This window comes from Macaca thibetana, chromosome 7 (genome assembly GCF_024542745.1).
Source record: "Macaca thibetana thibetana isolate TM-01 chromosome 7, ASM2454274v1, whole genome shotgun sequence".
NCBI classification, from domain to species: domain Eukaryota; kingdom Metazoa; phylum Chordata; class Mammalia; order Primates; family Cercopithecidae; genus Macaca; species Macaca thibetana.
The window spans coordinates 40,464,709-40,487,754 of NC_065584.1; the positions used below are offsets into that span (position 1 = coordinate 40,464,709).

The following is a 23,046-nucleotide window of genomic DNA, read 5'->3' on the forward strand; positions in this document are numbered from 1 at the left end:
GTTTGATTTTGCTCACCCCATTTCCTATATTCAGGATATCCTCATTTTCCCCTTTCCTAACTCAAAGACTGCCTTTTTTTATTTTTATTTTTATTTTTTTGAGACGGAGTCTCACTCTGTCGCCCAGACTGGAATGCAGTGGCGCGATCTCGGCTCACTACAAGCTCCGCTTCCCGGGTTCACGGCATTCTCCTGCCTCAGCCTCCCGAGTAGCTGGGACTACAGGTGCCCGCCACCATGCCCGGCTAATTTTGTTTTGTATTTTTTAGTAGAGACGGGGTTTCACAGTGTTAGCCAGGATGGCCTCGATCTCCTGACCTCATGATCTGCCCACCTTGGCCTCCCGAAGTGCTGGGATTACAGGTGTGAGCCACTGCACCCGGCCCTGCCTTTTTCATAGAGTCTCATTATTTCCTTTCCTGAGCCAAAACTAAGTTCTGGACTCTTCTCTTAACATATACTTAATTAACATACATTCTGGTTTTATTATTTGTGCACATGTGCTAAGGCCAGGTAACATATTCTGTTATTTTACTATGTTTTGTTTTGTTTGAGACAGCATCTCACTCTGTTGCTTAGGCTGGAGTGCAGTGGTGCAATCACAGCTCACTGCAGCCTCAAACTCCCAGGCTCAAGCCATCCTCCTGCCTCAGCATCCCAAGTAGCTGAGACTACAGGCACACACCACTATGCCCAGCTATGTCCAATTCTTTTTTAATCCCTCCCACAGCCTGCACAGTGCTTCATATATGATAGGTAGGAATCAAATTGTTCAATTGGACAAAACGAGTCTGTGCTAGAAAACAGGTAAAATAATTAGTCATATAGAGAATGAAGACAACAATGTTGATGCTTTACATTAATTTGAAACTTCCATGGCTAAATACATGACTGTCTTAGAATGTACATAGAGTGTACTAATTGCATGTAATATTTTTAATAGTAGTAAGGCTGCTAGTAGATTTACCCTTGCTTTTAGAAACTAAGAGGAAAATATTTGCCTACACTAGATCTCTCTGAAATTTCTACAAATTTAGTTTGATTTCTTTATGAAATACAGTTTAGGGTAGAAATTAATAGATTAAAATTCTGTACTGCAAAGGAGATTTTGTGCTTTTCTTATAAGTTATGATAGCATTTCCCTATAATGTTCTCAGGTTCAATAGTATAGACTGGAATATAGGCCAAACCACATTACAGTGAAGTTCATCTGGTACTTTTAGACACTAAAGCCCAATGTGGGCAGGGTGCAGTGGCTCATGCCTATAATCCCAGCACTTTGGGAGGCCGAGGCAGGTGGATCACCTAGGTCAGGAGTTCGACACCAGCCTGGCCAACATGGTGAAACCCCATCTCTACTAAAAATGCAAAAATTAGCCAGGCGTGGTGGTGGGCACTTGTAATCCCAGCTACTTGGGAGGCTAGGGCAGGAGAATCACTTGAACCCAGGAGGAGAAGGTTGTAGTGAGCCAAGGTTGTACCACTGTACTCTGGCCTGGGTGAAAGAGTGAGACCCTATCTCAGAAAAAAAAAAAAAAAAAAAAAGCCCAATGGGAAGGTCCAAAGACGAGTCCCATTTGTGTAAAATCCTATCCTATAATAATTTGCTTTTTTTTGTGGGACTGACTCTTGTATGTGTGACTAAAACTGCCTTCAAGTATTCTTGCTTTTTGAAGTAGTATTTTTTTTTTTCTTCACTTATGCCAAGTTAAATGTTCTAAATGTTCCTTCCATAGTGTTCTTTTATGTGCATGACTGAAGCTGAGGCTTGGGCTGTCTCCCAGGTTTGAAAGTAACTTAGAGCTGTTTTAGCACTCAGCAAAGAGAGAGATTTGCCTATAAGACAAACTATAAGAGGTGCCTATAAGACAACCTCCACATTAAAAGTTCATTACAGGCTAAAGATTCTTAGAACATGGCAATATATAAAGAAAAAACATCACTCCCCACCGCCAAATAAAACCCAAACATTAAATAGGCCCAGAGTGGTGGCTCACTCATATAATCCCAGCACTTTGGGAGGCCCAGGCGGGCAGATCACTGGACATCAGGAGTTTGAGAACAGCCTGGCCAACATAGTGAAAAATACAAAATTTAGTCAGGCGTGGTGGCGAATGCCTGTAATCCCAGCTACTCAGGAGGCTGAGGCAGGAGAATCACTTGAACCCGAAAGGCAGAGTGGTTGCAGTGAGCAAAGATCACACCACTGCACTCCAGCCTGGGTGACAGAGCAAGACTACGCCTCACAAAAAAACAACAAACAAACAAAAACATTAAATAGTATCACCTGGGAAAGGCTAAAGATGTAGGAGGAAAAAAGAGGAGCTGGATAATTTTACATTTACCAAAAAGTTAGTTGTGGACCGTTCCCGTTACATATCAGCAAGGATGACAGGTCCTATGATTGCTGTAGTTTGCATGCTGTCTGCAGAACTAGGCTTGGCGTGGTTTATGCCTGATGATTTAGATCCAGGGAACTGGGAAACTAAACTAGTGCAGAAAAAGAAAAGTGAAGTAGTAAAGTACCATAATGTTTTCCACTTGGAAGATAGCCTGAGGATCAGCTTTGAGAAAGAGTTTCTTCAGTGTAGGATTCTCAGAATGGAGCATCGTGAAGAAAGGAAAGGCATCCAAAAGTCTAGCTGAATTCCTTTGCTCTTAACCACCCTACTCTTGGAGGAACCAGAGATGACTACTGGATACCAGGGATCACAATAAAATATGTAGTGGCATTTGTTCCATACCTGAAGTGTTTGATTCAGTTCTCAAGCTCCTGTAAAAATAAATAGCACATTTCAAAAATTTGCCAGTATAACCACAAATATTTAGACAAGATTTACTAGATATAAAATAACCAGTCATTCTGTAAATGCTTTGTGGGTGGTAATGAAACATGTTTAGCAAGCCTAGGCCATTGCTGATTATAGAACATATGAGACTAAAATTACCTAAATTTCTGCAACATATGGGCTATTCAATCTGTAAAAGCCGTAAAAATTTATTGTACGTAATAATATGTAATCTATTCTTATTATGTCTATTCCAGTCACTCCATAGGCTGCTGGCATCCCCAACACTGCTGCCTCCTTGTCCTTCCCTTAACAGGCTGAGAGAAGTTAGCTGCTGCTGCTAAGCCGCGTAAATAAGATCAATTATGTTGGGAATATTGGGTTTCAAAGAGACCTGGGGATAAATTCTGAAATGGATGGTTAGGAGAAATCACCAACTAATGGTAACTTCTTTACCACCAAGTCTGTGGCCTTACTAGGGGTGGCCACGCTTGGGAATCTTGCAGGCAAATAATGTACCTTATTTACATTTAATAACATTTCTTATGGTTTGTTGGATAAAAGAGGAGGCTAGCAGTTTTTTAGAAGATTTCACTTTAAGAAATGTCTTTGGATAAAGAAGCTTATTTTCTGTGCTCCTAATTTTTAAAATTGATAATAATTAAAATACTTATTTCCTTAACCTCATTGGCATACTAAAACATAAACTTAAGTCACATAATTTTCACCAAATTCTTATTTCTTGATACATTTTCAATAAATATTTTGGAAATATTGAATAAAACAAATAGTTTAGGAAGAAAAATTGTCTTAGCTATTATCCTATAAAATAAACATGCAAAGACATAATTGTGATCCATTTTAAGGGGTCTGGCAAATACACCCAGTGCAAGTTCTACAATGGATCTTTCAGAAAGTAAATGTTAAAACAGTAATTTTCTATACAGTTCGCAAATAAATATTCATATAGTCTTTATCAAATGGATCTGGTGACTTAAATGAAGGTTAAGCTTAATGATAAAAATTTTCAAGAGACTGAGAAATATCAAGTAAATGTACTTTGAAGAATAGATGCAAATTAAAATAAAGCCTGCCACTATCCTCTTTAAAACAAAGGAAAGAGCCATGGTAGGACTACTGTCAAGATATGAGAAAAAATATAAATACTTTATAAAGTAAATTCTTCATTTCTAAAGGACCTAAAGTGACAGTATAGATAAGTTTAAGTCTCCAACATTTTTCACTCATCTAGATTTAAGATGCTCAATTTAAATTTTAAAGACTAGTAAATATGAGGGCAGAATATTCAACAAGATCATTGTTTACTTTTTTTTTTCCCCTGAGACGAGGTCTCCCTCTGTTAGCCAGGCTAGAGTGCAGTGGCTCTACCATGGCTCTTTGCAGCCTTGACCTCCCAGCTCAAGCAATCCCCTTGCCTCAGCCTCCTGAGTAACTGGGACCTCAGGTGTTCACTACCATGCCCAGAAAATTTTTTCTTTTTTGTAGGGACAGGGTCTTGCCATATTGCCCGGGGTTGTCTTGAGCTCCTGAGCCCAAGTGATCCTCCCGCCTGGGCCTCTCAAAGTATTGGGATTACAGGCATGAGCTGTTGCACCCAGCTTAATTTTTTATCAGTGTTCCAAAGTACACAGTTATAAAGTGTCACTGAAATCTATGGTTTTGGAAAAGAAAAATAATATATATAACTTATTTTTCAACCTCACTAGCATGATTAAATCTTACTAATGTCTCTGCGATACAGCAGTAGTGAATTCCATTCTGTTCTTAAAATATTACATCTTTCATTCATAATTAACATTCTCAAATTAGACTCTAGCTAGTAATTATGTTCCTGATGCAAATAGGCAATAAAAAAGAAATCCATGCTTTATTAAATTGGGCTTAAGAGGATTACTTGTAACCAAAATTTGTTTTGTTTTGTTTTTCTTCATCTATTTATTTCTTTCCAGTACAGTCAGCTGATAAATGGCGTAGGGAGCTGAGAAGGGAGGGGTGAGACCTTGACTAATTTGAGATTTGTTAATTCTCAAGCTCTTTTATATCTTTAAAATTCCGTGATTTTTGCTATTTAGGGATTCATTTTTTCATCATTTCTAATAGTGATCATAACAGTGAGACTAATGAAACAGTACCTGCTGAGCCTTTTTCATCCTAACAATTAAAGTTATTCTTATAATTTTTAATATTTTAAAAAGCAATTAAGGGGTAGTATAGAAAAATTCTCAGAGAGTGAATGTCAGCAAGATTGCTGACTAGAGACCCCTGGCATTCATCCTTCCCCCACAAGAAAGGACCAGAGCAATGAATAAACTGCTAAGATATGACTGCAGTGTCAAAGGAAGGTCACTGGAGGACAGCTGGGGAACAGAGACATGTCTGTGGTGATGGAAAGTCCAGGAGGACAGTGTGGAGGCACCTATATCACCCATGTGGCCTAGATCTGCCCAGAGTCAGGGGAGACTTCCCATTGCAGGGAAAAGGTAAGCAGAAGAGCCCCACCAGCCCCCATTGCTACCAAAAACACCTACAGTCCTTACAACAGGAGCATCCCACAGTCCTCACAAGCCCTGAGCCTAGTTTTGGGAGTTGCTAGGAATTCACACAGCTACATTGCCCCAGGTTAAGAGCACAAGGTATGCACTTCCTACTCCCCAATCACCACCTGTGAGCCAAGCTGCTGCTTGAGATCAGAGCCACCTCTGGAGAGTAACCTGCTCTGTGGGGCCACTAGCCACTGCATCTCTCCAGCCCTAAGGCTCCAACTCCATTCCACGAAGCCCACAGTGGCAGCTGAACACCACAACACCACCTGTGCAGAACCTGGGCCAGGATCTGCTGTGGCTTTGGTCTCACATAGCAGGGAAACCAACCCTCACTGCTGCACTTATAGCCAGAGGGAGAGTATGACAGTCTTACCATGGAAAATCCACCCTTGAGCCAGCCAAACTGCTGCATACATACCCTCAAGTGAGAGAGACCCCTGAACCTCTAAACAACTGATATACCCCTGGGCAAGCAGAACGGCTGTGTGCCTGTGCTTAGGACATGAAGAAACAATTCCACAGTGCCTCCATCCCCTACAGATATGTTCCTGGCCTGCCCAGTGACCCTGCACCCAAAATCAGGGCCCGAGACACAGTCCTGCAGGTTGCTTCTGACAGGCATGCCCTCAGACCAGCCAAACAGGCAAGAACCCCTATCCTGGACCAGAGAAACAGCCCCATAAGTCCCCCAGGTGGACATGCCCCAGGCTGCCAAGCAGCCCTGTATCCACATATCAGGCCTCAGAAACAGCCCACAGGCTGTCCCCAGTGGGCATGTCCCTGAGTCAGCCAAGCAGACTTGCACTAGTGTTCCAGATTTGAGAAATGGCTATGTGGGCCATCCCCTGTAAACATGCCCGCAGATCACCTGCACCCAAGCAGCTGTGCACCCACATCCCTGGTGCACAACTCTGAGAAACACCAGGCCTAAGAAACATTTCTGTAGGCTGCTACTCACAGACAACAACTGTGTGATCATGCTCCCGGCTGCATTAACAGCCCATGGCCCCAAACCCAGCAAGCCAGACCCCAGGTTGGCCAACCCACTGTGTGTATGTGCCTGTCTGTCCCTGATCTGAGAAACAGCCTGGTGAGCCCAACCCTGGCAAAACTGCACCACTGATGCCACAAACTCTCTAAGCCCAGGCCACTGAGAAACTTGCAAATGCTGAAGAAACTACATGGAGACTGCACTATTGCATCCACTTAGAACCAAAGCCAACGCAACCCACTGAACTGACATCCCAAGACCCATTCATACAAATAAGTCTTTCCCTGTGACACTACTCCATAAAATAGGAAGAGGCATTTTTTTCCATTAGATGCATAGAACTCAACATAGGACCACAGGATACATGACACTTCCAAAGGAAAACAATAATTCTCCAGTAACAAACATCAATAATAAGAAAATATATAAAATGTCAGAAAAAGAATTTAAAATAATAATCTTTAGAAAATTCTTAAGATCAAAATCTTTTCCAGATAAACCAAAACTAAGGAAATTCATCACTAGATTGGCCTTACAAAAAATGCTCAAGGGACTTATACATAGAAATGAAAAGATGATAGCCACCATCATGCAAACATGCAAAACTATAAAACTCCCTAGTAGCGCTGATACACAAAGGAGAAAGAGAAAGCAATAAAATCTTATCACTACAGAAAATCACTCAACTGCAAAAATAAACAATAAGAGAAGAAGTAAGGAGCAAATGATATACAAAACAACCAGAAAACATGTAACAAATTGACAGGAGTAAGTCTTCACCTATCACTAATAACCTTAAATGTAAATAGATTAAATTCCCTACTTAAAAGATATAGACTGGCTGAATGGATTTTTCTTTTAAATGACCCAACTATATGCTGCCTACATGAAACTTACTTCACCTGTAAAGATACATACAGACTGAAGGTGAAGAAATGAAACAAGATATTCAATGCAAATGGAAACCAAAGTCGGGCAAGATTAGCCATATTTATATCAGATAAAACAGACTTTAAGTCAGAAACTGTAAAAAAAAGATGAAGAAAGTCATTTTATAGTTATAAAGGGATCAATTTAACATGAGGACATAACAATTGTAAATACACATGTACACTGGAGCACCCAGATTTATAAAGCAACATTAGATCTAAAGGCAAATATAGATTCCAATACAATAACAGCTGGGGACTTCAACACCCACTCTTAGCCTAGGACAAATCATCTAGACAGAAAATCATCAAAGAAACATGGAATTTAAACTAGATCACAGACCAAATGACTTAACAGACATTTATAGAACATTTCATCCAACAGCTGCACAGTACACATTCTTGTCATCAGCATATGGAATATTCTCCAGGATTGACTGACTGTATGTTAGGATGCAAAACAAATCTCAAAAAGTTTATCCAAAAATTTTTAAAAATTTAAATCTTATCAAGTATTTTGTCTGATCACAGTGGAATAAAACTAGAAATCAATAACAATAGGAACATTCAAAAGTATACAATACATAAAAATTAAACAACATGCTCCTAAATGAAAGGAAGAAATGAAATATGCTATCTAAAAATTTACTGACACAAATGGAAATAGAAACACAATACACCAAAACTTACAGGGGCACAGCAAAAGCAGTATTAAGAGTCAAGTTTTTTTTTTTTTTTTTTTAAGAGTCAAGTTTATAGTAATAAATACCTACATCAAAAAACTAGGAAGATGTCAAATAAATAACCTAATGATGCACCTTGAGGAACTAGAAAAGCATGAATAATCCAAACTCAAAATTAGTAGATGGAAAGAACTAATAAAAGTCAGAGGAGAAATAAATGAAATGGAGACTGAAAAAAAACCCCAAAATATTAACAAAACATGATTAACTCATTCTATGAGGCCAGCATTGCCCTGATACCAAAACCAGACAAGGACATGACAAAAAAAGAAGACTACAGGTTAGTATCCCAGATGAATATAGATGACAAAATCCTCAACAAAATGAAACCCACAGAACTGTCCAACACAAGGAGTAAACATTAATGTAATGTAAACTATGGACTATAGTTAATAACAATGTATTAATATGTGTTCATTGACCGTAACAAATGTACCACATGTAAGACGTTAATAGAAGATACCATGGGGGATTGGTAGGAGGGCGCAGTGGGATGTGTGTGTGGAACTCTGTGCACTATTTGCTCAGTTATTTTGTAAATCTAAAACTGCACGCAAAAAATAAAGTTTATTATTTTTCATAATTTTTTTAAAGAGGCATTAAAAGCGAATCTAATGGTTTAGGGCATTTGTTTTGGGCAAGGAAAGAAGTAGCTGAAATGATTCAGTTAACTTTGTGAGATTTTGATTTGTGGTATGTTTTTGAAGTATTAGACAAGGGTTGGGGGCACTGGATTTGAGACATAAGAATGAAACAAAACATAAGGAAGACATCAGAGTGACCAGACCTGATCAATGATTATTTAGGACAAATTGCTAAGTTGGATGGATTCATTTAATCTCATTTTTTAAAAGAAATCTTACGCTTTTCTAATAAAGTCATACTCATGTATTGTAGTGAAAGGTACGTTTTCCACTGAGCAGCACCTGCACATACCCTTCTGCATCTTCTATTCCTGTATCCCTTTCCTATTTCTGACTAATGGTTTCTGTTTTTCTCTTCCTACTTTACTCTCACTCTCTCCTGTTGTTGTTGTTTTTTTAATCCTTGTACATTCTCTTCTAACACATCAGACTTACAAGTTGCTCTTCTGTCATCGTTTACTTATGCTGAAATAGCTTAGTGGTTATCATAAAAAAAAAAAAAAAAAAAAAAAAAAAAAAGATCAGTGTTCTGGGGAGAAATTTATTTCAGTGACTTCTGTGCCCTCAGTAAAAGTAGGAAAATGTCTGTGGGTGATAACAGCAATTCCCACATTGAACCATATTTTTTATCTTTTTGAGCCCCTGGTCCTGGAAGAAAGCTCCCTGGAAGATTCCTGGTGAGCCTATAGTTCTTTCCACAGCTATAAAAGCAGAATCCTTAGTTTGACTGTAGGGCTTTGGGAGAAGCCATTGTGAGAGAGGGAATCCTTGCTTGATAGATACGACTGGTTTCTCCTAAGGAAATGGTTCTCAAACCTGAGTATGCATTAGAATCACTTGGAAGTCTATTAAAACACAGAATTCTATGCCCCATCCCCAAGCTTATGATTCAGTAAGAAGGGGTGAGGCCTAAGCATTTACTTCTTTAACCAGTTCCCAGGTGATGCTGCTGGTCCGGCGTCCTCATTTTGAGAACAACCAGTAAAGAAACCTTAGATAGTTAATGATGCTTTCCTTGAGCGTCAAGAGCTAACACTTTGAATGTCTTGGCACTTGTATCTAGAGGCTCTGGGATTGTGAAAAATGCAGCGCTCAAGCAGCTAAAGCAAACTACTCTGATTTCAAGGTTTGTGGCTCTCCTAACGATCACCCATATTCCTTTGTTTCCCTTGGCCTATACTTTGTTAGGAAAGAAGACTTTTTAGAAAAACCAGCTTTGAGTAGTTAATCCTCAGCTGAATAAGATATTTTTGTGTATATATTTATTTATATGTATGTGTGTGTGAAAAAAAAATATAAAAAAATATATATATATTTTTTGCAATAGGATCTTGCTCTGTCACCCAGGCTGGAGTGCAGTGGCTCTTTCATGGCTCACTGCAGCCTCAACCTCCCCAGGGTTAGGTGATCCTTCCACTTCAGCTTCCCTAGTAGCTGGGCCTACAGGCGCATGCCACCATGCTCTTCTAAACTTTTGTATTTTTTTGTAGAGATAGGGTTTTGCCATGTTGCCCAGGCTGGTCTTGAACTCCTTGACTTGAGCGATCTGCTCACTTCAGTCTCTCAAAGTGCTGGGATTACAGGTGTGAGCCACTGCGCCTGGCCCTATGATACATTTTTTGTGAGAGGAGCCATTTTAAAGAAGATACATTTTTTTTCTTTAATCTACACTGTTAAAAATGAATTATTAGTGACATAATGATCACTAGTGACAAAAATGATCATCTGTTGAGCAACTAATGTGTCCCAAGCCCTCTGTGTACTTTCATCACTATGCTTCTCAGAACCTTACAAAGTCCCTAGTGTGTTTACTGTTTTCATTTCATTATACTCTTCTAAGGAACTCCCTAGAGCACACTTATATTTGACTTTAGCATGCATTCTATTATTCATTTTAGCAGATCTTCACAGTGGTTAAGATTACATTATAAGAAACATGAAAGGTCTAGACTCCTGGCAGGAGAATGCTTAAAGTCTATCCAGGACAAAAGATTTAATGTTCATTTTTGAGAAATTTTGCAAGGACAGACTTCACAATGTACAGAACCTACAGAAACTTGTTCTGTTGTTTATCAATATATAATAAATAAGTATTTTTATTTTTTATTTATTTAAGAGTCAGTGTCTTGCTCCATCACCTGGGCTGGAGTGCAATGGCTTGATCATTCTCACCACAGCTTCAAACTCCTGGGCTCAAGTGACCCTCCCACTTTTGTTTTAGTGACAGGGTTTTGTTAAGTTGCCCAGGATGGTACTCCCATTGTAGCTTCCTCAGATGGGATTACAGGCGTGTGTGCCCAGGTTATTTTTTTAATTGGTTGCTATATTACCTAATAATAAAATTTTCCTCTGTGTTAAAGTAATTTTTACTTTAAATCTACTTTTTAAATGTAGCTTTCTGTGAACTTCCTCATACATTTGAATATGGTCATTGTCACCTATTAACATTCTCCTATCACCTCCATTTTTTTACTACACTAAAAATATTTAATCAGTTTTGTGCTCTTTTCCCCATTTCTTCTCTAGGTTCAGTTTATTGGGTAGTATAGTGGAAAGATTACTTTAGACATCCTGTGTGGTACAGAACCATGTTTGTACTGTATTTAATGTGAGTCAAATCTACATTAGGTTTTTTGTTCAGTTTGCTTGAACCTATCCTCCTCCCTCTTTCCTTCCTTCCTCCCACCCTATATTTTATCTATATCTACACCTACATGTATTTTGAACAGTTACCATGTGCCTGGTATTGTGAGGGTTTTAATATCAGCTATTTAATCCTTACAGCAATTCTACATGGTAGATATTATTCCCATTTTACAAATGAGGAAACAGACCTGAAGAAGTTAAGTAACTTGCCCAAGATCATAGAGCTAATGAGATAGGGAAGCCAGGATTTGAACCCAGAGGACTGACTGCAAAGCTTATTCTCTGTTTTTGTTTGTTTGGTTGGTTTTTGAGGCAGGGTGTCATTCTGTCACCCATGCTGGAGTGCAGTGGTGCGATCTCAGCTCACTGCAACCTCCACCTCCCAGGTTCAGGCAATCCACCTCAGCCTCCTGAGTACCTGGGACTACAGACACATGCTGCCACACCCAACTAATTTTTGTAGAGACAGGGTTTCACCATGTGGCCCAGGCTGGTCTTGAACTCCTGGATTTAAGCTATCTGCCTCCCTCAGCCTCCCTAAGTGCTGGGATTACAGGTCTGAGCCACCATGACCTGTGGCAAAGTTCTCTGTATTGGCTGTGTTAAACTGTCTCTCAATGAATGCATCCTAGATTCAATTTACTTTTAAAATTATATGTGTAATCAATTATATAATGAAAGTTTAATAGAAACATCTATCTGTAGCTACAACAAATATTTATTCCTTCTATCATCAACTATGCCCAAACTGTGGTTTCTTCCCAGGCTATAGAAATAAAATACCATTGTATTTACATTTATTGGAATTTTGCTTTTCCAGCTTATAATTCCTTATTACTAATGTAGCTCTTTTCTTTCTTCTTCTTCTTCTTTTTTTTTTTTTTAATAGAGACAGGGTCTCCCTATGTTGCCCAGGTGGGTTTTGAACTCCTGGGCTCAAGCAATCCTCCTGACTCAGCCTCCCAAAGTGCTGGGATTATAGGCAGGAGCCACCATGCCAGCCATAGCTCTTTTCATTGAAATTCTGCCTATGGCTTTTTCTAATGGGGCTCTGTTGTTTCACGAAATTGACATACTATTTCCTGGTTAGCCATTTTCTCACTAGTGAGCATTTGGATTACTTACAGGTTTTCAATATGAAATGCTATGTTCAGATAAGTTATTTTCCCCTTTGAATTATTTCTTTGACATGTTACCATAAGTAAAGGAGTACAAACATTTGGGGTGTGAATTGAATTGACAATCATTTATAGTGACACCAAGAGTGTTGTTGACACCTAATGAAAAGCTAACTGGTAATTGCTTAACTAGTATTTCTTTAATTATTAGTGAGGTTGATTCCTTCTCAAGTAGTTGTCTTCTGGAGTAAATTTTCTATTTATGTTCTTAAATCGTTTGTTAATTGGATCCCTTATAAATTCCTACAAACTACTTATATATAAAGGTAATCTATTATACTTTTTTCGTTTTTTGGTTTTTTTTTTTCCGAGATGGAGTCTTGCTTTGTTACCCAGGCTGGAGTGCAATGGCGCGATCTCGGCTCACTTCAACCTTACCCTCCTGGGTTCAAGCAATTCTCCTGCCTCAGCCTCCCGAGTAGCTGGGATTACAGGCACCAGCCACAACACCTGGCTAATTTTTGTATTTTTAGTAGAGACGGAGTTTCACCATGTTGGCCAGGCTGGTCTCAAACTCCTGACCTCGTGATCCACCCGCCTTGGCATCCCAAAGTGCTGGGACTACAGGCATGAGCCACCACACCCGGTCTATTATGCTTTCCCTGCAACTCTGTTGTCATACATTTATGAATGTATTTTTTAAAATGATTTATTTGGCAGAGATTTGTAATTGTTATGCAATCAATTAACTTGGAACTCTATTCCCCCAGAGGTTCACACTTGCTCAGGTCTCTGCTCAAATGGCCTTGACCACCTGTATAAAATATCTCTCCACCCTCTTCTAATCACTCTCACTCTCTATTCTCTCTCTCTCTTTTTATTTTCATCACAGCACATTCTAGCTGGCATAACATATTGTATTGGTTTATTATCTGTGTCCCCCACTAGAATAAAACACTTCATGAGATAGGGACTTGATCATTTTTGGTGCTGTATCCCCAGTGCCTAGTGCATAGGAAGTGCTCATAAATATTTTTGAGTGAATGATGCAAACTCTGCCATTGAATTACTTTTATTGCATCAGTGGACAATAAATGATCTTTCCTCTGTAAATGAGGCAATGATACCATTCCATTTTCTTCTGGCTCCTTATAGTTTTAAAATAATTTACTCTTTTCCTATCTGAAATTTTTTTATGGTACATCATAAATCTTTGACCAACATTTTCCTAGAATTTTGCTTTTTCCATGCTTTTTTTTTTTTTTTTTTTTTTTGAGACGGAGTTTCACTGTCACCCAGGCTGGAATGCAGTAGCATGATCTCGGCTCACTGCAACCTCTGCCTTCTGGGCCGAGTAACTGGGATTACAGGTGCCTGCCACCACCTCTGGCTAATTTTTGTAGTTTTTAGTAGAGACAGGATTTCACCATCTTGGCTAGGCTGGTCTTGAACTCCTAACCTCATGATCTACCTGCCTCAGCCTCCCAAATGCTGGGATTACAGGTGTGAGCCACTGCACCCAGCCTCTTTCCATGCTTCTTTTGAATTCATATCAGTTTGGATCTATTTTTGTATTTTTTTTTTTTTTTGAGACAGGCTGGAGTGCAGTGACATGTTCATAGCTTACTGTAACCTTGAACTCCTGGGCTCAAGAGATCCTCCTGCCTCAGCCTCCCCTGTAGCTAAGACTATAGTCATGTGCCATCACACCTGGCTACTTCTAAATCTTTTTTGTAGAGGCACAGTCTCGGTAAGTTGCCCAGGATCGTCCTCCCACCTCAGGCTCCCAAAGTGCTAGCATTACAAGCATGAGCCACTGTGCCTGGTTATGTTTTTATTTCTATATTCGAAACTTTGCACTGGTAGTTCTGATGGCCATTTAATTATAACATGGCTTAAGATTTTATAGGACTGAGTAGCCCTTAGACATTTTTCATCCCAATTGTTTCCTTGAGATTTTTTTCTTTAACTTTTTACTATGGAAAATCAAATATGCTAAATTAGAGAGAAGAAATAATAGTATAGGAACTGGAAAACTTTTTTTGAATGCATAATAGAATATTTTTTAACAATGCAAAACAATGATCCTAGCATTTCTGCTTTCCTTTATATTAGGCAGTCTTTGTAAGTCCCAAGTTTATAATGAAAATATTTTCACCATGTACAAAATAGTTCCTAAAATTATAGTAACATATTACCACTGTTCTTTTAATTCACCAGGCCAGTTTTGAGCCCTTCTCTGTGTCCAGCATGTGTTCTAAGAGGTGTGAAGGATACCATACCAAGAAGAGGCTCCCTGCCTGCAAGGTGCTTATTATCCAGTTGGGTAGACAGAAACTTTAAGTGAAAGAACTGGAGACTCTCCTGCTATCATCTTAGCTTTATCCTCTGTACAAGCCAATGATAGACAGCTTATAAGATTAAATACATAACAAATGAAACAGAGAAAGCAGCTAAGAGCCTGCAATAGGTGAGCCAGAAACAACAGTCTCCAAATGCATGATTAAGTATCTGTCAGCACTGGCACAGAACAGGGAGACTGACATTTTATCCTCAACCAAGCCAGGGAAGTAGTCATACCTAGTGTAATGCTAAGCACTCAACAATACCAATTAACATCTCAATAGGATATCTCATAGAAATCATAAAATTGTATAGAAAAAAAGGATGTGGAAAAGATAGGGGTAAACATCTGTGTCAGTGAATTTTTTAAAACAGTTTTAAATGTGAACCTAACAGTCCTGATTTTTGTTGTTGTTGTTGTTACATTAATAAGTTCTCTAGTGGTGATTTTTGAGATTTTGGGGCACCCATCACCCAAGCACTGTACGCTGTAGTCAATGTGTAGTGTTTTACCCCTCACTCCCCTCCTACCCTGTTTCCTTGAGATGTTTACCCCTATCTTTTCCACATCCTTTTTTTTCTATACAATTTTATGATTTCTATGAGATATCCTATTGAGATGTTAATTGGTATTGTATTTGTATCTACTTATGCAGAAGAAGAATCTAGTTGTCCTTATTCAAGTTGTCTTTTATTTCTGCCATTAAAGTTTTGTAATTCCGTTTATATAGATAAGAGTATCAGCCTCACTAAATATTTGGTTCTTGTTGTTGATGTTGAAAAATACACCCTTTTTTCAGTATATTTTTGGCATGTAAATTAAAACTATTTTTTGTGTTTATCTTATAATCTGTAGCCTTCCAAAAGAAACTAAATTTTTGTTGTTTCTCAAATTTTCTAAATATGAATTGCCATTTGCAAAGAGTGATTTTAAAAATGCATAATTTTCTTTGTATTTCTGAGTCCTATCAGATTGCTAGAAACTTTTATATCACATAGAAATGTTAATGAGAACACTCCTAATTTGTTCTAAGTTTTGTTTTTGTTTGAGACAGGGTCTCACTCTGTCACCCAGGCTGGAGTGCAGTGGCACAATCGTGGCTCACTGCAGCCTTGACCTCTTGGGTTCAAGCCATCCTCCCACCTCAGCCTCCCGAGTAGCTGGGACTACAGGAATGCACCACCACTCCTGACTAATTTTTGTAGTTTTTGTAGAGATGGGCTTTTCAGCATGTTGTGTTCTAAGTTCTAAATAGAACAATTATAAATTTCTTCATTAAAAATACTAGAGGCGGCCGGGCACGGTGGCTCACACCTGTAATCCCAGCACTTTGGGAGGCCGAGGCAGGCGAATCACGAGGTCAGGAGATCGAGACCATCCTGGCTAAGACGGTGAAACCTCGTCTCTACTAAAAATACAAAAAAATTAGCCGGGCGTGGTGGCGGGCGCCTGTAGTCCTAGCTACTCAGGAGGCTGAGGCAGGAGAATGGCGTGAACCTGGGAGGTGGAGCTTGCAGTGAGCCGAGATTGTGCCACTGCACTCCAGCCTGGGTGACAGAGCAAGACTCCATCTCAAAAAAAAAAAAAAAAAAAAAAAAAAAAAAAAAGTATAGGCTCTGGTTTGTGGTAAATATTCTTTATTGTGCTAAAGGAAAACTCACTACTATGTGGATCTTTTCTGTGATCAAGAATATCAAACTTTATCAATGTATTTATAGTATCACGGCTTTTCTGCTCTTTTATATTTTAATAATGATTAATATTAACCGTTCCCTTAATTTTATACTAAGCTTGCTGTATTTTCCCTGCTAAGACTGTAAGATTTTAGCATTTATTGTCACAAGTAGAATTAACTTTTTCCTTTTCTCATTACTGCACTTGACTAGTCTTTAAAAAAGAAAAAAGCAAAAAAGTTATTAGTTGGAAGTGTAGAGAAGGATAAGGGATACATAGAGAACATGTATAGAGGAAAATATAGAGAAGTATAGAGATGTACCTTTAATAAAATTAAAAGTACCCATAATCACTATCAAAGTCAATATGACTCCAACTCCTAAATATGTGAACACTGTGATTCTATTTTCTTTCCTTTTTTTCTTTGAGACAGAGTGTTGCTCTGTCGCCCAGGCTGGAGTGCAGTGGCACGATCTCAGCTCACTGCAACCTCCACCTCCAGGGTTCAAGCAATTCTCGTGCCTCAGCCTCCCGAGTAGCTGGGATTACAGATGTCCACTACCACACCGGACTAATTTTTTTAGTAGAGACGGGGTTTTGCCATGTTGGCCAGGCTGGTCTTGAACACCTGACCTCAGGCGATCCACCTGCCTCGGCCTCCCAAAGTGCTGGGATTACAGGTGTGAGCCACCGCACCCGGCCTCTGTTATATTTCCTGAAGCACATACAACAATTGACATCAGGTAGACAGCCCAGAATGCCAATTGAGAAACATGAGAAGTTGGAAAATAAAAATTAGCCAAGGTTGAACCAAATGTGGGTCATTCAGAATTGACTATATCATCATTCAGTTATACTACATCTGTCTCTGAGAATCTTCAGTGGCAGATGCCTGAGTTAAGAGACTAAAGCACACACTTCTTTATTAATATTTCATGTCTTAGAATTCCTTTGGCATGTTCCTGCCTCACATACCTGGATTCTTCAGCCTCGAGAGCCGTGCTCTGAAAATCAGGTGTCTTTTCTTCAGAGGTCTTATTCTCCATCTCCTTGGATGTATTTGCCTCACTTTCTACTGGAGTCAAGGTAGTTTGAAAATATCTTTTACCTTCAAAAGTCAGTGTTATGTTTGAGATGGTGACATGTTTTGAGGATTCTTTCAACTCACTCTTACTTTTTGTATCTTGTAGACACCCAGGCTTCAGAATGTTTTTCAATTTTTCCTTTAAAAATAAAAAGCAGCAGCAAATCAGGTAACAGAAGAGCATCAGGTAATAGGTGTTTGTGGAGCAGTATCTAATACAGGCAGCATTTCATTCATCGTCACTTAACACCTGTGAGGAGTAGTAAGGAGGGAGAGAGGCTTAGAGTGGCACGACTATGGGGACAGCCCCAGGTGTGTTGGCGGCAGGCTGTGTGGGAGCCAGGGCCTGCCCCACTGCAGCCTGACACAACATGTTCCCAAGCTCGTGTTGTCACCTCACAGAAGACAGTTGGCATCTCATTACAGCACAATAAATGTTTCCCAGAAATGCCACTGATTCCCCAGTCTGAGTTTGGTCTTACTTAGAGCATCTGATAGGTTACAGGGGCCAGGGGCTCATAATATAAGAGATTTTTTTTTTTTTTTTTTTTTTGTCAAAAGACTTAGAACCTGTATCTAAAACTTAATACCCTAAAATCCCACCCTGCTCCTAATTTCCCAGTTTCTGTTAATGTATCACCTCTCCTAGCCACTCTCTGATTTGCTCAGAATCACTCAGGACTCAAGGCAGTTGGTCAGCAGGCCCTAAAGCTGGCTTTCTAATGTCCTTCCTGTCCGCACCTTCTTCTTTCCACTGCCCCTGCCTAGTCCATTACTTCTTGATATGGTTTGGATGTTTTGTCACTTGAAAATCTCATGTTGAAATGTGACCTCCAATGCTGGAAGTGAGCCTAGTGGGAGGTGTTTAGGTCTTGGGGGCAGATCCCTTGTGAATGGCTTGGTGCTGTCCTCACTGTAATGAGTGAGTTCTCACTCTGAGTTGATGCGAGATTTGGTTGTTTAAAAGAGCCTGGCACCTCCTTCCTCTCTCTTTTGCTCTCTCTCTGGCCATGTGATGTGCTGGCTCTCCTTCTCTTCCGCACGACTGTAAGTTCCCTGAGGCCCTCGCTTGAAGCAGATGCCAGCATTGTGCTTCCTTTACCACCTACAGACCCATGAGCCAATTAACCCTCTTTTCTTTATTAATTGCCCACCCTCAGATATTTCTTTATAGCAATGCAAGAATGGCCTAATATACCTCTACTGCATTTCCTTTAAAATGATGTAATAATTTTCTTCCTTAAAGATAAAACTTTTCCCTGACAATGAAAGTCATACATATTTATTGTAGCATATTTGGAAAATCCTATAATGAATAAAGCTAAAGGTAGAATATTATTGCTTGCCAAGGCAGGTGGATTACTTGAGGCCAGGAGTTTGAGACCAGCTTGGGCAACATGGAGAAACCCCATCTCTACTAAAAATACAAAAATTAACTGGGCATGTGGTGGGCACCTGTAATCCCAGCTACTTGGAAGGCTGAGGCATAAGAATCGCTTGAACCTGAGAAGTGGAGGTTGCAGTGAGCTGAGATCTTGCCACTGCACTCCAGCCTGGGCAATGGAGTGAGACTGTCTCAAAATAATACTAATAATACTAATAATACTAATAATAATACATTATTGCTTGTATGATGCCACTGCCCAGAAACAACTACTCCTGTGCACATTTCACTCTGATCTTTCTATTTATTTTGTTTATGTCTACTTAGATCATCTTGAAGTTCTGTCTCCTACCTTTTTCACTTAACATTTTATTATAAGCATTTTCCTCCTATCATTAAAAATTGTGTAGAACTATTTGAATTTTTCCTAATTAAAAATTAGGTTTTTTGTTTGTTTGTTTGTTTTTTGAGACAGGGTCTTACTCTGTCGCCCAGGCTGGAGTGCAATGGCGTGATCTCAGCTCACTGCAACCTCCACCTCCCAGGTTCAAGCAATTCTCCTGCCTCAGCCTCCCAGGTAGCTGGGATTACAGGTGCCCACTACCACACCAGCTAATTTTTATTTTCTAGTAGAGATAGGGTTTTGCCATGTTGGCCAGACTGGTCTCAAACTCCTGACCTCAGGTGATCCGCCCGCCTTGGTCTCCCAAAGTGCTGGGATTATAGACATGAGCCACCGTGCCTAGCCCTACCATTTTTCTTTTCGTGTGTGTGTGTGTGTGTGTGTGTGTGTGTGTGTGTGTGTGTTTTGAGTCAGGGTGTGACTCTGTCACCCAGGCTGGAGAGCAGTGGCACGATGTTGGCTTATTGCACCCTCTACCTCCAAGGGTCAAGTAATCCTCCCACCTCAGCCTCCCTAGCAGCTGGTACTACAGGCATACACCACCATGCCCAGCTAATTTTTATATTTTTAGTAGAGATGGGGTTTTGCCATGTTTCCTAGGCTGGTCTTGAACTCCCAAGCTCAAGCAATCCACCTGTCTTGGCCTCCCAAAGTGCCGAGATTACAGGTGTGAGCCACTGCACCGGCCTTTTTTCTATTGTGGACCTAGAGGAAGTTTTTCAACAGTAGTCTTCAAACAGATCTCTTTACCTATAATCCATCCTGCCATTAGATTAATCTTTTAAAAACACAGCTCCTTCATTCCCTTACACAGGAGACTGTGGTCACTAAGGTTTGCCCAAAGAGTTCTCACTTTAAATTTGGCTCTCAAGGTGTTTAAGCAACTTTCCAGTCCTATTTTCTACTATTCTCCATATATATTATCCTCTAGCCCAACTGAATGAAACATTTTTGGACATGACTCTGTGTTTTTCCACTCTCTGGCCTTTTCTAAAGCCATTCATTTTGTTTTGTTTTTTATTATCCTATTTCCATCCTCATGTTTACCCATAGAAATTCCATCCCATCCTTCAAGGTACTGGGTACTGCTATATATTTTTAAACCAGAAAATAACCCTTACATTGTATTAATATCCTTATTTTAGAAGTGAGGAAACTGAGGCTCATGTGGATTATGTGACTTGGGTGAAGTCACACAAGTAATATGCTGCAGGTTGAGAGTCTAACTTGGTTCTGATTCTGATTCCAAGGTTCTTTCCATTTCGGATGCTGGGCTAAGATTTATGTTAACGGTTGTCACTGCCTATTTCAGGAGACATCTTACAACTCCTTTACACCAGGGTTCAGAGATCGAATCTCACTATTAAAATTGGGTTACTCAGAGTAGGTAGGTTCCATAGCATTTTGATAATCAATGTCAGCTAACCAAGAAGTGTGATCTTGGTAATCACTCTAGTTCTCAGTTATTAAAACATGAAAGCCTTCAGTGACACGTACCTTCTCCTCTTGCTTGGCCCTGATTAAGTCATTGTTTTCAAACACCACTGTGACTCCCGAGCAGTTTGTAATATCAGAGTGGTCTGTGACTTCTGTGGCTTCTCTGACTTCTATGACTTCTGTAACAATTCTTATATCCGGGACCTCTGGGACCTCATTTTCTGGAAGGTCTGTGACATCTGTGATGTCGGTGATGTCTGTGAATTCTGAGAAATCTATGCTGTCCCTGACATGTTCAGGGCCTCTACCTGCGTACATGTACGGGGTCAGGATGGCTGTGAACGCTGTGATATCCATCACGTCCGTGGAGCCTGTGACGTCTGTGCTATTCGTAATTCCTGAGAGACTTGAAACCTCTGACACTTTGGAAACTTTCGCTTTCTCCTGATTCAAGAGGGAGATGAGGGCCACCCATTGAGAAAACAAGGTGTCCTGTTTACATGCAGAAGTGCAGAGCTGTAAGTAGTAGGCTCGACCACTCACCAGCTTTACTTTTAGGCGCATGTTCTCTGCGTCATGCACAGAAAGAGTCACAAACTGCAGAGGGAGAAACCTGCAAACAAGCACATGGTAACATCATTTGGAAACCTGATTGGAGGCTTATAAAAAGGCCTTTCTTATATATATAGTTGTTTGTTTGTTTGTTGGTTTGTTTTGAGATAAGGTCTCACTCTGTTGCCCAGGCTGGAGTGCAGTTGTGGTGTGATCATGGCTCACTGCAGCCTTGACATCCTGTGCCTAAGTGATCCTCCCACCTCATCCTCCCAAGTAGCTGGCACAACAGGTAGGTACCACCAACGCCTGGCTAATTTTTGTATTTTTTTGTAGAGACAAGGTTTCACCACGTTGCCCAGGCTGGTCTTGAATGCCTGGGCTCAAGCAATTCACCTGCCTTGGCCTCCAAAAGTACTGGGATTACAGGTGTGAGCCACCTTGCCCAGCCTCTTTCTTATATTTTATAGTAGTTTGAAGAGTGAGACTCAAGACACCGACTTGTCTCCCAGATAGGTCTGGGTAAGGGCTCCTGAGGACCATCTCATCTTAATCATATACCTAAGGCTCTGATGTATAAAAATGTCAGAATAGGCTGGGTGCAGTGGCTCACACCTGTAATCCCAGCACTTTGGGACGCCAAGGTGGGTGGATCACCTGAGGTCAGCAGTTCAATACCAGCTTGACCAATATGGTGAAACCCTGTCTCTACTAAAAATACAAAAATTAGCTGAGCATGGTGGTGTATGCCTGTAGTCCCAGCCACTCGGGAGGCTGAGACAGGAGAATCGCTTGAACTGGGAGGTGGAGATTGTAGTGAGCCAAGATCGTGCCACTGCACTCCAGCCTGGGTGACAGTGCAAGACTCCATCTCAAAAACAAAACACATCAGAATGTCAACTATTTATCATGAGAAGGTCTCCATTTAAATTAATCCTTCAAAGTTAACTTAAAGTCAAGCAATTTGCTCACGATCATAGACCAAGTTAGAGGCTGAGACAAGACCAGAGCTAACTGTTGGAAGCTGGGATGCTGTGAAAGAGGAGGCATGTTCTAGAAAGGCAGTTTATTATGAGTCTTCAGTTCCTGTTAATTAGATTTAGTTTTTAAAAAATTAACAGCCTGCTTGATATCCACTGTCATACATTATTTCACCCGTCTTTAAGGATGCTCCCCTTTGTCATTTGCAGCAGGGAATGCGAGTGAGATGCTCCTTTGGTGCAATTGTCATCTGTGTTTCTAATTTCAGATCCGCAGGGATAATGCACATATTCTGAGAGATCTTTAACCTCTTCTCTTTGTAACTCACCTGGTGAGCACCAGTTTCTCTGCAGGAGGAGATGTCAGGAGACTTTTAAATAGGGGTTCTGTATCTTTCCGGGAACCAGGTGTCAGATGTGCCAGTAGCATCACATTAGGGATCTTGTGGGTGGAACTGGAAGAACAGATGCCTACGGTCACCCAGTTGGCTCGGTTATGAAGGTAAATGGATTCACCTCTCCTGTTAACCTGAGTGCAGAAAACAGGAAAAGGCATTATACGATGAAATGTGTGGCTTTGACAACCTTGCTTGCCTGAGAAGTGGAAGAGGGCAGGAAATAAAGGAGAAATGAACCATGATGTATTTGTTCCTTCACTTGCTCATGCTAATTCTTGGAGATACCACAGGGAACATACACAGTCTCTGACCCGTGGGGGTCTACCAGGGAAGGCAAACATTAAACAATTTAAGTATGTGACTAAT

General features: G+C 40.2%; 1 protein-coding gene across 7 annotated transcripts in view; it reads right to left on the bottom strand.

The window, feature by feature from the left end:
* Positions 1-23,046, bottom strand: part of GARIN2 (golgi associated RAB2 interactor family member 2) — a 41,622-nt gene that overhangs the window by 6,753 nt on the left and 11,823 nt on the right. For 5 of the 7 annotated variants that reach the window (XM_050797043.1, XM_050797044.1, XM_050797042.1 and 2 more), the window contains 4 exons: positions 22,612-22,811; positions 20,811-21,363; positions 17,418-17,665; positions 2,745-2,773 (listed from right to left, as the gene is read on the bottom strand). In XM_050797043.1, coding sequence (XP_050653000.1) covers positions 2,745-2,773; positions 17,418-17,665; positions 20,811-21,363; positions 22,612-22,811 — 1,030 coding nt within the window. Of the gene's footprint in view, positions 1-2,526; positions 2,774-17,417; positions 17,666-20,810; positions 21,364-22,611; positions 22,812-23,046 lie in introns of all 7 variants that reach the window. The other 2 variants (XR_007727249.1, XR_007727248.1) reach the window with 1 other exon arrangement.